General features: G+C 37.3%; 1 protein-coding gene across 6 annotated transcripts in view; it reads left to right on the top strand.

Moving 5' to 3' along the window:
• Nucleotides 1-8,035, top strand: part of LOC111868877 (tetraspanin-5) — a 427,945-nt gene extending 419,910 nt beyond the window's left edge. For 2 of the 6 annotated variants that reach the window (XM_023859929.2, XM_023859928.2), the window contains exons 9-10: nucleotides 95-211; nucleotides 4,892-8,032. In XM_023859929.2, the coding sequence (XP_023715697.1) occupies nucleotides 95-211; nucleotides 4,892-4,960 (186 nt within the window). In that variant the 3' untranslated portion in view covers nucleotides 4,961-8,032. Of the gene's footprint in view, nucleotides 1-94; nucleotides 212-4,891 lie in introns of all 6 variants that reach the window. The other 4 variants (XM_023859932.2, XM_023859930.2, XM_033753220.1 and 1 more) reach the window with 3 other exon arrangements.
• Nucleotides 8,036-15,224: the final 7,189 nt, after the last annotated feature.

Here is a 15,224-nt window from a genome sequence, read left to right as displayed (position 1 = left end):
GTATAACCAGGTATCTTATTGACATCTGATGTGTTGGTGGAAGGCTGTAATAGGTAAGCACCAGATGTTGTGAATACATGTTATTGTCTCGCAGCAATATGATGTGGCCAAGATAGTAAATGAAAAAGGCTGTGTCCAAGCTGGCGAGGAATGGATGGAAAGAAATCTGTTGATCGTAGCTGGATTTGCAGTGGCCACTGCTTTTCTACAGGTTTGTATGAATGAATATATAGTAACTGTTGTGAATATAGAAAGTACAGTTTTTAAGAAGAATTTGAACTTCCATAAACCTCTTCCTCTGTAAGTTTCTCAGCAGAAGAACATGCAGGATGCTGCATAATGTTGGCTGCAAGTGTCTAGAGGTGCCAGAACAGCTACCTCTTTGCTGAGGATATGCAGGGAATAGTGGCTGATTTCAAAATTATATGCCTAATTTATAGCCACTTCCTTCATAGTTCACTTACTTTTCTTCAGGAATGTAAATGGCAGATTTTTATTTTCACATTCAGGTTGACCATAGTGAAGTACTGTTACACAAATGTTCATACTGCCCACATATGGCAAAGCAGCTTCCCTACTCCCATCATCTTAACTGCTTTGTTCACTCATTCTTTCTGTTTTATTTCCAAATCTCTCCCATTCTTCTTTCCTCAAAAAAAGACACATAATTTTCCCAATCTCAAAATAACAATCATTGTTTCAGATAATAATTTGCTTCTAATAATTTCTTTACAGTAAATTGTCCCTTTCTTGGTTATAATTCTTTCTCCAGTCTTCAATCTTTACTTTTATCTGTGTCAGCAAACATCAACACCAGTCCATAAAATCACCCACTCCTAGCATAAGAGTGTTATGTCTACAGACCTACTCCAGCTGTCACTTGTGATAAACCTGAAGTGATAGTAAATTTTTTTGTAATTAAGAAAACATATAAAAACCCTATTCCTTACCCTTTTGGTCACATACAATATGTGAGGTTGGGTGTTGCTGTTTTTGGCTTCTCTATGCATTTTCCCAAGTTGTTCATATCTGCTTTTTTTTTTTCTGGCAATGGCCTATTAGCAACCATTAGTCAAATACCCATTGAGAATTCAATGGAAAATGTTGATAGTTCCCACCTGTAGCTATGGTTTCCAGACAGCCTTTGAGGAACACTTCAAAATCACAGATTTACTAAATATGGAATAAACATGGACTTGAAAAAGTTCAGTAAAAACAGCTGCATAAAATAAACATAACATTATTAATTGAAAGGTAATGTTTTTCAGCAGTTCTCAACATTGTAATGCTGACTGACAGCACTAATACTGACACCCTCTGATATTGTTATCTTCTCCTCTCACAACTGACCGATACTAATTTTACACTGGGTTTCAATGGAAGTGACATAATAAATTCTACAATAATGTTCTGCTTGAATTAATTATATAATGTCACATGATGGAGTGTAACTATAAATGGGTTTTGGATTGATGATTGGATTTATTAGACTCCTTGATACAGTGTGTGACTTCACTTTACAGTTCATTATTTCACATGCACACTAGTGTCCACAGTCATGTCTTCACGGCTGTTCCTGGTTAGTGGCTTTCAATAGTGGACATTCCCCTTCCTTTGTGCTCCTAAACTGTCTGCGGCCTCAGCTACCGGCTTCTAACAGCAACAGCTCACAATGACTGAATCCAAGCAGTTCCCTAACTAGCTACAACTGTTAACTGGTCCTGGTTATAACATCTTGGCATGGACCGCATGAAGACATCTCTTCCATTATTGCCGTATTCTGTCTTTGCCATGGAAACATGCTTGTCCAGGGATCTGAGGTGCTTGCCTTCCACTGTAGCACACCTAAATATTGCCTGACAGCAAGACAAACTGGCTGTCAGTTGTAACTTGAATTTAACCTGACTGTATCACACTTCTGATTTCCCAAGAAAAACAATGGTTCACTGAATCGAGTTTCGGAATCCTCTTGTCTAATAAGTGGAATATACATTGCCCTCAATTTCTGTGTAACCCAGCACCCATAAGCTGTATCAAGTCACACATGGCCCTTTGTAACATCACAGTCACCAGTATCAATGGCTGCTCCATTCTAGGACCAGTAAAATGAATTCTCCTTCTTCACATCATCATCATCATCCTCTCCAGTATTGTGTCCATCATAACTTGTTATGATCATTCCTGAGGAATATCCTTTCATCATTTGAGATGTTTCCCCAAACTTCTTTCCCTTTTGATTGATATCTATAAGATCTTTGGAATAATCTCAGAGTTCATCTTGTCAACATGTTCTTTCCATTTTCTTCTGTATTTTTCTATGAATTTTGTTATTTGTGGAATTTGTTGCTTGCTTATAATTTCTTCATTTCTTTTGTGATCTTAAAGGGCATATCTCATAGTCCTCTTGGTGAAACACATTTTTCCTATTGTCAGTCTTCTGTCATTAGTTCTTATTGTCCATGATTCACTGCCATAAGGTAATATGAGTGTAACAGATATTCTTGTATGTCTAGAAACTAATGATGATTTAAAGGTCTGGTATATAATTTTTAGTACTCTTATGTTCAAATCCAGTTCTCATTCATAGAATATATTATATCTTAAATTATTAAAATTATTAGTTTCTTCCAATAGGCATCCCATGTTAATATACTGTGTACCTGCTTCTGCTTCATTCCATTTCTCTAAGCACCATAATTTCAAAGAGTTCTGTCTTCTGGGAAATAATGCTGTGGGGTCTAGTGAAAGTCAGCTAATGTTATGAAGGAACATGTTTCCTTCATTTTCAGGACTCAAACGTCAGCTGACTTTCACAGGACTAGATGGCATTATATCACAGAAGGGAGAACTCTTCGTAACCATCATTGAGAGAACCTCAGATCTGCCACAATTTTAGTTAACTTACATTTCCATGGAAAATTCTGCACCTTCCAGTTTTCTGTGATACACAAATATTCAGTTGTTAAAAGAGCATTTGATTATCATTCCATGTAATATGATTGCAAGAAGAGAATCATATTATCCAGCCTCAGTTACATAATAGAGATGGTAAACAGCCACACATATCCCATATTTCTGTGTTTGTAACACATTCTCATATACGAAGGTTACAGTCAGAGGACAATTGCTTAGACAGTAATAAGTAATATCTAGTAACGGTTCTGTTCATTAATAAATTTTTTTGAACTTTGAGCTTTGAGATTCATGTGGTAGTGATATAATGTCATGAGCCTTGATGCCATATAGCGTGGTAGAAATTTACTTACATTCCTCAAAAACGTTGGTAAACTTCTACCAGACTACACAACATTACATTTCAGAAGATAGTACTCTTTCTTTGCCTTGACTTTGTAATCTGCACTGTGACTGAAAATATGTTGTGGGTCACACTATATCTTGGATGGTAAGTGTGAGTTTACTTCTGTGTGCGTGACAGTTGGTCTTAACTCTAACCTACTGTCTCCAATAGGAAGTAGTTCTAAAGGAACATATGCAATGCATGAAGGTGGAAAAAGAAGGAAGCAAGATGGTTTGTGCAGAATTTTGATTTGAGCCAAAATCTGTGAGTATGCAATAAATAGTGATTAACCTCTATCAATCCCTTCCTGTTTTAGACAGAACTGTTCTGCCAAATACTGAATATACTGAGTGCTAAAACATCAGTTTTTGCTTAATGAAATTTAAAATGAATGAATGATGTGTATGTATTGACCGTCTTCTAGTGCACACAAACTCGCTTGTCACTTCACTACATGTTTCGGCATCACTGTGCCATCCTCAGGTGTGTTATTTACGTTAAACTATTGCACTGCTCACCATCATGTGTTGTTTATAAAATGATTTAAAATGTACATTCGTTGTGTACTATAATAAAATTTATATATTAAAATTTGTTAAGATTTATCATCTTATACGTCGTATTTCAAACTCATGTATTATGTCATTCTTCTGCTATGGGGTTACAAGGCATGCAGCCACAAAAGAAGGACACATCACAAGACACAGTATACACAAAATATAGGAAGAACGACTCCCATAGTGGAAGAATGACATAATACATGAGTTTGAAATACGACGTATAAGATGATAAATCTTAACAAATTTTAATATATAAATTTTATTATAGTACACAACGAATGTACATTTTAAATCATTTTATATACGACACATGATGGCGAGCAGTGCAATAGTTTAACGTAAATAACACACCTGAGGATGGCATAGTGATGCCGAAACATGTAGTGAAGTGACAAGTGAGATTATGTGCACTAGAAGATGGTCAATACATACACATCATGAACGCAAATCAGTGCAACAGGACACTAAAATACAACATTAGGAATGAATGAGTTGAATTTTCAAAATTAAAAACAATACATACAGTCCTGCCACAGTATTTATAATTCCTGCATCAATGCTCAGTACAGTCCACCTCAAAGCAACACTGGCAGACAATCACTTGTGCCAGCCATATTGCCCAATTCTGTGCTTTATGAGTGAATCACTTGATGGTTGTTTCTTGTACGGCACATATCTAAATGCTGCAAGCTTGCTGCTGCACCATTTTATGTTTGAAGGTCAAATGAAGATCTGAGATATTATCCCTGAATTCTTCTGGTTAAGTTCTGGCACATGCAGGTAGAGCCATGAATCTGTAAATCATATTTTGACTATAATATTCATTATCATAGCGTTATTCTCTTTCAAGCAGGTTCCCATTTTACACAGATTAAAGGAAATAAAATATTGCCAAGTATATTCCACATAGGTTTATAATCCAGATTTAAAGTAAAAAATTCATACTGTATGTATACCACTGTTGTAGTTTCAGTGTTGGAATGGTTGTCTTTAATATGTTACAGATTTAATTCTGTTTGTTTTGTCTTTTCAGATACTGGGCATCTGTTTTGCCCAGAATCTCCGGGCAGATATATTTGCCCAAAAGGCAAAGTGGCATTGACAATTAAGGGCTTCCACTGCAGTTTAGTGTCATTCAGTAATGGAAGGTGACAAAAGACTCTTCTCATCAATGCAGCTGTGAAGAACATCTTTTAATACTGAACTTTAAAGTAATATGCATAGGAGTAAATATGTCATCTTCTCTGCAGTGTGGAGCCCGTAAAAAGTATCATCTTACTTTAATAAATTATAGACATCAAAGTCCAACAAGAGAGTATTAAAGTACAGACACTAGTATCTACAATGTGTTCATATGTGAACAGCTGTGAAAGATTTATGTGACAGTGCACAAAAACTAAATATATGATGTCTCTATGTAGAAATGAACAATTACTGATTACGAGTGTAATGTGGGAGATATCAACTGGTGACTGTTGTATGAAAGAATATTTTCTATATCAAACATTATATATGCTGATATTCCAGTACGTGAACTTAGGACCCATTAGAATTTGGGCTATGCTGTGGCATAACAAAGTGTCTGTGTGTGCACAAGTATGTTTAAACACTTGCATTCATACATCACATGTTTCTGTGATGTAATATGCAAAGTAAAGTTCATTTTCTGGATTATATGAGTGTTTTATGCAGATGTATAAAGCTGGTTTAGAGTAACATATTTCATAGCATAGCTGAAGAATGGTGATTCTGAATGGCAATTCCTGTGCAACAGGAGACATTGACCATTTCAGCATGTCACATCTAAGTTAAATGTAAAATTGTGACATGCTGGAGCATAACATAAGATACTCATTTTAATTTATGTCTTTAAAATGCTCACTCTGATAAGGTTTTGTATTTTTAATATATTTTTACATTTTAATACTTTTATTATATTAAAATAAATGTCCATATTTAATTTTATGATATATTAATACTCTGTTTCCAAATGATAATCCCTTTAATCTGAATATCATTTGGACTTTTATGTGTGAAGGTGATGTGATGAGAACCACAGCATTTTATTAGGATTTTGAACAGATACATCGATACACACCTGGAAGGAGATGTGCATAATGTAATTCATGAAGAAAGAGAAGTACAATGTATTTCCATGAGTTAATTAGTAAGTCTCTTGGATGGTAATTTATATGAAAATAAATGCAACTGTGTTGACAGAAGGTCCTGTTCTGGAAATTCCATCTTAGTGCTATAAACAGTTTTAAGTTTCATTCTTTGATATCAAAAGTGCAGAAGTTTGTTACTTATTTCACTTCAGATGTTATGTTTCTTGAAAGTTAATCAACTCTTGCATGAGCTGCATGGTTATGATGTGATAAGTTGTGCATTATTAATTTGATGAATTTTGACCAGAGTCCTCCTGCCCCTTTCCCTAACAGTCTGTTTATTAGTACCCTTGTGCTTTTTCCAGCATGCATCAATTGTTTGCCAGTGTGTGTGCCAGATAATATTGACTGAAAAACAGCATTCATTTTGACTGAAATGGTGGGCCTGTATTCCGGTGTAAAAGTTGCAAAGCTATGAATGACATCAGCATAAGAAATTTTCTTTACAGTTTTCTATGTACTTAAACTGCATGAATTTCCATGGTGAAAGCACTAAAGGTGACATTTACCCATCTCTGTAGGACATTCATAGCCCTATTAATGGTAAAAGAAACTGAATATATTACATATTCTGCTGTATATTTCGTATGTGAAATATTCTCAAAGGGGTGGAATTAAACTCAGGGCACTTAAAAATGTTCAAGCTCTCTGCAATATGTCCACCATTATTACCGTGTCAACTGAATAAATTGTCTTTGAAAATTCTGGAATCAAAACTGGGTGGAAGTATGGCACTATTATATAGCTTAATGAGGTGTACATGAAGGTACGGAACTTGCTAAACTTGATTGAAAACTATTTTAATTTTTTATGCTGGCAACTTTCTTTCATAGGAGATTGCATTGTTCCTAAACTATTGTTATGGAGGCATGAGATCTAATATAAAGAAGCTTTAGGCCTACATTTCATCAGCTAGAATTGTTACATTGACTTTGTGGAACAAAATTTGTAGCAAGTAAAATTCTGTGTTCGATATGAAGCTCTCACAGCAGTGGCTGTGAAAAGTACAGTTTTCTGGGTTGTAACACTGTGTAATACAGCAAGAGACACAACATTTTGGAGGAACATTTAGCCTTCATCTCCAGAGTCAAATAGTAGCCAAGCAGGAAATCAGCAGAAACACGCAACTACCTGGGCTAGATTGTTGTTTGGCTTACTCTTTTAAATGTCAGCCCCTCTCCAAACCACACAGCATTACCACCCAGGTGACTATGCTTTCCAAATACATTCTGTTAACATTATTGGTAAAGGTCCAGATTCAAACTCAAACCACTTGGAGTGAATTTCATAATGATATTATCTCTATGTATTCAAAATATAATGGCATCTAAATCATTTCTCTAAGCCAGTTAGATTAAATAATATCATGAGAGGAAGGTATGTAATTGTGAAAAATGAGCAATGGAGACTGTTACTTAGTCATAGTTTTTATACCAAAGTGATTTGGACTTGAATAGTTATATGCTAAACTTCAATGAAGAGCAGATACATATCACAAAAATAACTGTCTTAAGAATCACGTGATTTCATGTGTGGTATGATATGATGTAATAAATGAAAGTTTAAAGGTCCCACATAAAGGTGTTAACTTTGACAGAAGAAGGTGATTTCCTAATTTAAATCTTCTGTCATATTTGAAATTGTATGCAGTTATAAGAAAAATTAAAATTTGTCTCATTTCATTTATAATAACTTAAAGTACCAATAACAAGAATTGTTACAAAATCATGATATAATTGCATAATTACCTTAGTCTTATCTTATCCTCCCACTTTTCTGCAAAGGAATCTCAAAAACATCTGAAGACATTGTTTCTTTCTGGTGTATTCTTATGTACTTCTTCGGGCTAAGAGCTCCAAGTGAAATTTGACAAGGATTACACTATAATAGTAAATAAACTGCTGGACTCGTTAGGACAGATCTTTTTTTAGATGTAGATGATATTTTATGTTAATGGTTTAAAGCTGTTTCTTTTCTCCTGAATAAGTTGAGGCACTTGACTCTGGATATTTACCATTCATTTAAAGTGACGTTACAAAAAGTGACCCAGGTCAGTAAATGTATTAATATCTTACTTTGTTATATTTGTTTCCGTGGGATGTATGTGATTTTGATATTTTCATATTGGTTTCTGTGGGCTTGAATACTTATGTGGTTCTAACTGAAGAATGAAAGTATTTTTTTTATTGCCAGTGGGGTGGGACTAAGTCCCTTGTACTGTGGCCACTTCTGGCCTATTGTACCAGCCCCAGATGATAGGTGAGGGTGATTGTGGATCAATAGGTGGAACGAAGATTGGCAGGGGAAACCGAAGTACTCGGAGAAAACTTGCCCTAGCGCCACTTTGTCCACTACAAATCCCACTTGAGCAGACCCGGGATCAAACCCGGGCTGCCATGGTGGGAAGCCAGTGATTAACTGCTTGAGCTATGGCATGGCCCTTCATGCACTTAGTGTCTACACTTCATGCATCGTACTATGTGGCTTATAGCTGACTTCTCGCATACTTTAAAGAACCAGTCACCTTGTCCCTGAATTGTTTATCGAAAACTGAAAATATTTGATAATTGTCATGCACTGGGGATTCTAAGAGTATGAATATCATTTTGCTGAGCACTCTGGCTCATGCTGTAACACTTCAGGCCCATATTTGGAAAGGTCTCTGTTCAAATCTTGGCAGGGACATCAGCTGCCCTGACTGATGTTTTTTCTGGTTTTCCTCAGTCTCTCCAGACAAATGATAGGATATTGTTTTAAAATTAGGCTCCTACCACTTCTTTACACATCCTTTCCAATTCATTATCATCCACTTATTTGATACAAATATAGTATATATAGTATGAATTACTGGCAGTGTCATTAAATAAACTACAAATAAAAACTGAGAATATGAATGCCATTTAAATTGTTCAGTTGTTACAAGACACAGTTCTCTTATAAAAGATAGCTAATTTCATATTTTAATATATTTGTTACATATTTGATTATTTAGGGAAAATAACCTAATAGTAGGAATTCATCTCATGGTTTTTTTCGTTATAGCAGTTTGTGTGGCCTGTACTGCTACCATGACCTGCAGTAAAATGAACTTAATTTTTGTTGCAGAAATTTGATGATGATCATTTCATACATTTACATTTGTAAGTGCACAGGGAGAAGCAGGACTCACAGATACCTTCATTCATGTAAGTGCTCCATTGTGATAGGACCACTTCTTCAAGTTCTTCTTTTATTCTCTTTCAAATATCACACCATCCATGCTACTTCCACCCATGTACCATGCAAGGCTTTTTTATTCCAAAGCTACTCAGTTAAAATTCTGGTTGGAACACAAACTATCATGACAGATATTTCATGGTTTTTCTTAGCACCTCTTAGGTAGGTGCCAAGACAATTCTTTGAGAGCAGAACAAACTGCATCCTGCTGTGTCCGTTCCCATTCTTTTGTGTACAACCTCACTTTTCACTTGATAGTACATGCCAACTTGGGCACTGGCAAGTGTGGAGGCAAGCCAGGCTTTTGCCCCCAGCTCACCAGATTAAAAAAAAAAAATTAAATAGAGAAAAGAAGGAAATATGCTGTGGCCGTCCTCTCTCTCTCCTCCCGATTGCTTCTTCCCGTATAACTTCCCCCACCTCAGGGACTGCACCATCCACCTCTATTTCTAGGAGTGTAATCTTGTACTTGTCTTACTGGAGGGTGCCCCCTATATCTATCATTCCCCATCCTAGTTGGGGGAGAACTTGGTTGGTTTGGGGCAATCCGGGTTTCCACTGTCAGAGCGGTTGTACTCTCCTCTATCAACTCCAGCCTCTTTAGTACCTCAAGTGCCTCAGCTATAGTTCTTAATCGATTGCTCGCCAGTGATCTCTGGGTTTCAGGGGGTAGTGGCATCTAACAGCCTCAATAACCTCATTGTCTGTTAGCTTGGGCTCTAAATACGACGCTATATTTATGTATTTCAAAAAATGGGCAGATAAGGACAAATCTGCTCCCTTGTCATATTTCCTTTGATACAGGCTGCACCTTATCAGTCCTTGTTGGGCCGGCGACCACCAAGTAGCTAAAAATTCGGCTTTGAATTGTTTGTAGTCCGTAAATTGAAGGCTTCTGGCCTCCGTCCATTGTTTTGACATCGGGCCTGTCATCGACCTTTTAGCCACAGTCAACCAGAGTCGTTGAGGAATCCCCTAAATTGAAAGAACTCTTCCAAATATCTTAAGTGCGACATAGGATTGACACCAGCATTTTCATCGAATAAGGGCAGTGCAAATTCTCCACTCCCGAAACTAGTGTTTTCCCTAATTGTTCCTGACTGCCCTTCACAAATGCTCTCTATGCTTGCTCCACCTGAATCAATCACAGTATCTGTAACAGTTTCTCTTCGAGCGAGTAGGGGAGTAGCCCCAGGGTCTGCAACGAAAACTGATTTCCCTAATCATTGCCTTAATTTTGCTGCCTCCTGCTCAATTCTCATTAGTTCTTTATTGGTCCTAAGTTGACCATCACTAATTCATTGCTCAATCTGAGAAGCTCTCTCCCCTAGCCACCTCGAAGCTTCGCCCGAACTTATTTCTATTTTCTCCTGAACCTGTTGTAAGCTTAAGCTCAAACTGGCCACCTCACTACTCACTGTGCTCAATCTATCTATCTTTTCTTGGGCTTGGTGCAAACCTAAGCTCAAGCTCGCCACTTCTTTACTCACTTCAACAATGCTAGTTTCTGCCCTTTCTTTATTTGCTATCATCTGTTGTTGCAAACTTTCGCTTACTATTTCGTGGTGAGCGGTAAGCTCCTTTAGTTTTCCTTCAAGCCCCCTTTTATCTGTTTCCATTTGTTCTTTTGCCCCTATTAATTCTTTTTCCCATCTTCCTTCTCTCTGACTTCCCGTTTCTCGCACATGTCTTATTTCCCTGGTTAACTCAGCAGATAGCTTTTCCCTTAGCTGGTCATGTGACCTTTGGCAGTCCTGACGCACTTGGTTTATTTCTTCCTGCAATTTCCTTTCCCCACTCTCTTGAATCTGTACTAACCTTTTATCTATTTCCACCAGGTTAGCCTGAACCTCATCCCTAACTCATATTATCTGAGCCTGTAACTTTTCTCGCATTTCTTTTTGACCATTTTCCAAGCTCTCAAACAATTTTTGAATATTCTCCTCTGATCGCCTAGCTCTTTCCTCGGCCTCTGCCTTCTCCTTTCGAAACCGTACCTGGATATTTGCCATCAAGTTCTGCAATTTAAGACTATCTCTTTTCTCAACTTCTACTAGTGGGGAAAGCTGAGTAACCTCTGGGTCCCTTCTGCTGTTGCCAGTTTCGAAATTTGTGTTCATGGCTGGTTTCGGTCCCTGCGTTCTTTCTCTTTGATCTGGTTGGTCTGATGGTCTGTCCTGGGATTCTTCCCTCGAACCTAAGTCCATCTCTATCTCTTCTGACAAAATGTCCACAGTCCTACTTCACAAAAGTTTTTGAGACATAGTTCCTAACCTTTAGTATTACTTATTTGTTAGCACAAACCCGTTTATTTGTCATTACTTGCGCTTACTTGTTTTGGTGTTTCACTGGGAAATTGCTCCTCCTGTCTTCGCAAAGACATCGTGCCTCGAGTTGGGCACCATACTGTAGCCGTCCTCTCTCTCTCTCTCTCTCTCCTCCCCGCGACCAGTTACGGAGCCGAGTAGTACTGGTTGCCCCTTGTAGTTATACTCGTTCCATACTCCGCTGTTCTCCGGGCTGCCTTCTGTTGTCCACACTTAGTAACTGGACACTCGGCTACTAGTGCCATGTTAACCATTAGATTTCACTTTTTTATATATACAGTAGAACTTGGTTATAACGTCATCAAAGGGACCTAAAAATGGTGTCGTTATAAACGAATGTCGTTGTAACCGAAATGGGCACTTCCACAGTAGCCTTATGTTAGTCACGTAAAAATCTACCAAAAACCGAGTTAAAATGTTGCATTTTTTTAGTGAAATACGTAGTTAAGTACAGACTAACATAACATTAACGTGGAATTGCCCAAATGTGTAATATCAAAGACATATTACAGCGCTTTTCACTGACAATACACACCGCACTAATACTGTATATTAAAGGTAGGCCTACTCACCAAATTACAGTAGATTACATCAATTGTTGTGCCTTACTATACCTAGATACGAGTACAGTAATCAGTTATCTTCATCTGTTTCCTGTTACTTGCCCAATACACACTTTCTAAATTACGTTCAATGTCCATATCAGAGAAATTCGGGAATGAAAATGACGTTACATACGAGGTTGATGCATTTGTGCATGTCGTACTAAGCAAGGTATAAAAACAGTTGCTTTATGAGGAATTAGTTCATACCATTGAATATTTGACGCAATAGACAAGGTGTCGCAGAAACCGACGTTGCTATAACCAAGTTTTACTGTATTTTATTTGTTGTAGCACGGAAAACCTTCCCAGGGTCTTTACAGGCCTCGCTTAGACTGGAGCATATCGCTTAATTCACAACCACAGTACTTTTATACACAAGGTTATATATTCATTTGGTTATTACAATGCAGTATATGGCTCACTATCTCTCACAAAATCCTGGAGAGCGTAATCGGGTTACACTTGCACTCTGTACATGTATATAACTAGCTTCACTAATTTATAAGTTTGAATGCAGTAAAACCAAACTAGCTGCACTATCACTGACTTAGGGTATATTACTCTTTTGCAGCCTACATAGCATCGCACAAGTCTGACAGTGGTATCTACCAGAAGGCTTCAGGCGCAAACGCCACCATCGGCTTAATTCCTCAATACTCATAGTCACGAGACATCTCACATCTCTGTCAACCCCGGAATTTGCAAACATCTCAAATCACACAGTCGAAGACAGCCTTCTGAATGCAATTCAGACTTATATACCACGCTTTACAAATCCAATATAATTAATACTTCAAAACAATAAACAGAATGGCCACAATACATAACACAAAAAACTAAAGTATTTAAAAAAATATCTTCTATCATCAGTACTGTAGGGTGGTCAGTTAATTACTGAGTCACTTAGTCACGATGGAAGAATTCTAGAAACTCCTGTACCATTATTTATTTTAAAGAATTGAACTAGTAAACAACCTGTAAGCTGGGAGATGCTTGTTATGACCATTTACACTTATTTTTATTCAGCTATTTCATTTATAGTAATAAGTGCCCCATCATATCTCATGTGCTGACTTATTATTTTTGCAGTTTCCCTTAAATATGGAAATAAAGAGAACTGAAGTAGAAATTGATATAATATGTTCCCTTACTTTGTATTATGAATATGCTTTGGGACATGATGCCAATTTGATTATCCCTGTGATGCATAGTTTAGGGTATTGCCACTGCCACTTGCTTCGATTTCTGAACTCTTCTACAGATGGAAAATGAAGGTAGCTAAGAAGCCTGACCTGAAGTTCATCATCTTCATGATTTATGGAAGTATCGTGTGAGTTTGGCTACATTCAAAATTACTTTGGGAGATGTATGTTCATGAAACTTACACTAGTAATGATACATGAGCAGCAAGAATGCCATAATTCAGGAGCCCATAACATTACAGATTCATCACTGTAACAGTTATTTTTCTGCCATAACATTTTATATGTACTCATAAGTTACACCAGACATACATATTGTTTTCAAATGAAAGTGTATTCTTATGTGATCTTCCAGTTAGAAGAAAAGTGTTCAGTAATGCCAGTGTGAATGCAGGGTCCCTTTATACTACTTAGGGATAATTGCACATTGTGTCTTAATTTAAAATTACATAATATATATTGTAACGTGTCTTGAGTTTGAATCTTGTCGGTCACGTGTGTAAGTCCAAATCCCACTTCTGACACCAGTGTAATGTGTTTCGTTACTGAAGACGCCGTTCGTTGTTAACTGGTTTGTTCAACAACCTACAAGTAATGGCTACAATTAATTATCACTCAGTCACGGGGTTTCACACTTTATAACCCTAATCGCAATAATCTGTTTACACTGTTTGCAGGGTTTCACGATTTATAACCCTATTCGCAAATCAATTCACTCTGTCTTCAGTAGTCTACACGTTCACAGTTCGGGAGCTATGTAAGTGTCCCTGTATCACACACTCCCAATTACACATACGTCTGGTTCTTCTTTCTGCGCCGGCTGCTGACTGGAGAACTGTCTTAGGCCGCTGATACACTTTAACTCTCTCTGGGGACGGCTACAAGTTAACTTGACTACAACTGAACTCGGTGATGGCCACATTACAACTAACTCACACTTACTGCTCAGCCGGCTTTTATTCCGTTCGCTGTTGCCTGTTGCCCGCGTCAACAGTGCCGCTGCGTGTCATGTCACAGTGTCTGTGTATAGCCTAGCAACGCTGTTACCTCATGCCATCTTACGTCACTGTGCGGAGGGGGGATGGTGGAGCGCTGACTCACCCGCTGCGTCACTGCTGGTGGTGGTGGGGGGTTTCTCCGTTGCGCAACATGTCACAATATTTAATTCCTTCCTGCAAAAGCAGCGAATTCTTCTAGACCTGCTACAATCCAGTTTGATAGATGTTGACAGACCAGTTTATATTTGCATGCCATTCATATATTATGTGGAAAGAGGTTACATCAGCGCAGCATCATATGTTGTATATTTTAGCACTTTGTGCTTTCTTTCTTGGCCACATAATTCTCTCTTTAAATATTTCTTGAGTTTTACAAGTTTTTATGCAAGAATTATCAGGCAAGTTTGTTATTTCTCGATTAGTGTGCTATGATGATGTTAGTTGAAATCTGCCAAGTGAATATGAATTACATCTTTTATAAAAAAGATTTTTAACTGAATATTGGTAATTGTACACTTTTTCTGTAATTTAGTTCACATGGTATTGAAAACATACTGGAGGGTATTGCATGTAGACAGAAAGGAATGAGTTTAAGTTGTGCCCTGGATGTTGTACCTTAAGTTAATTTTATTTACAACAAGGATGCTGTCACATAAGTAAGGGTGAAAGCCACTATTAACACAGTGCTTGAAAAAGTCATATTTTTCAATCTCTCACCTACATGGTTCCTTCTTCATATAATACTTTGAAGTCTGCCGACAGTTTTCCATTCTTAAAATAGGTATTTCATTTTGGTTTTCTAAATTATGAAGCTGAAAATTTGGCTTATCAGACACTGTATTTTATTGAT

This window comes from Cryptotermes secundus, unplaced genomic scaffold, assembly GCF_002891405.2.
Source record: "Cryptotermes secundus unplaced genomic scaffold, Csec_1.0 scaffold592, whole genome shotgun sequence".
In the NCBI taxonomy this organism is placed as follows: Eukaryota; Metazoa; Arthropoda; class Insecta; order Blattodea; family Kalotermitidae; genus Cryptotermes; species Cryptotermes secundus.
Note: the sequence above shows the minus strand (reverse complement) of the source record. Positions and strands in the feature narration are given on the sequence as shown.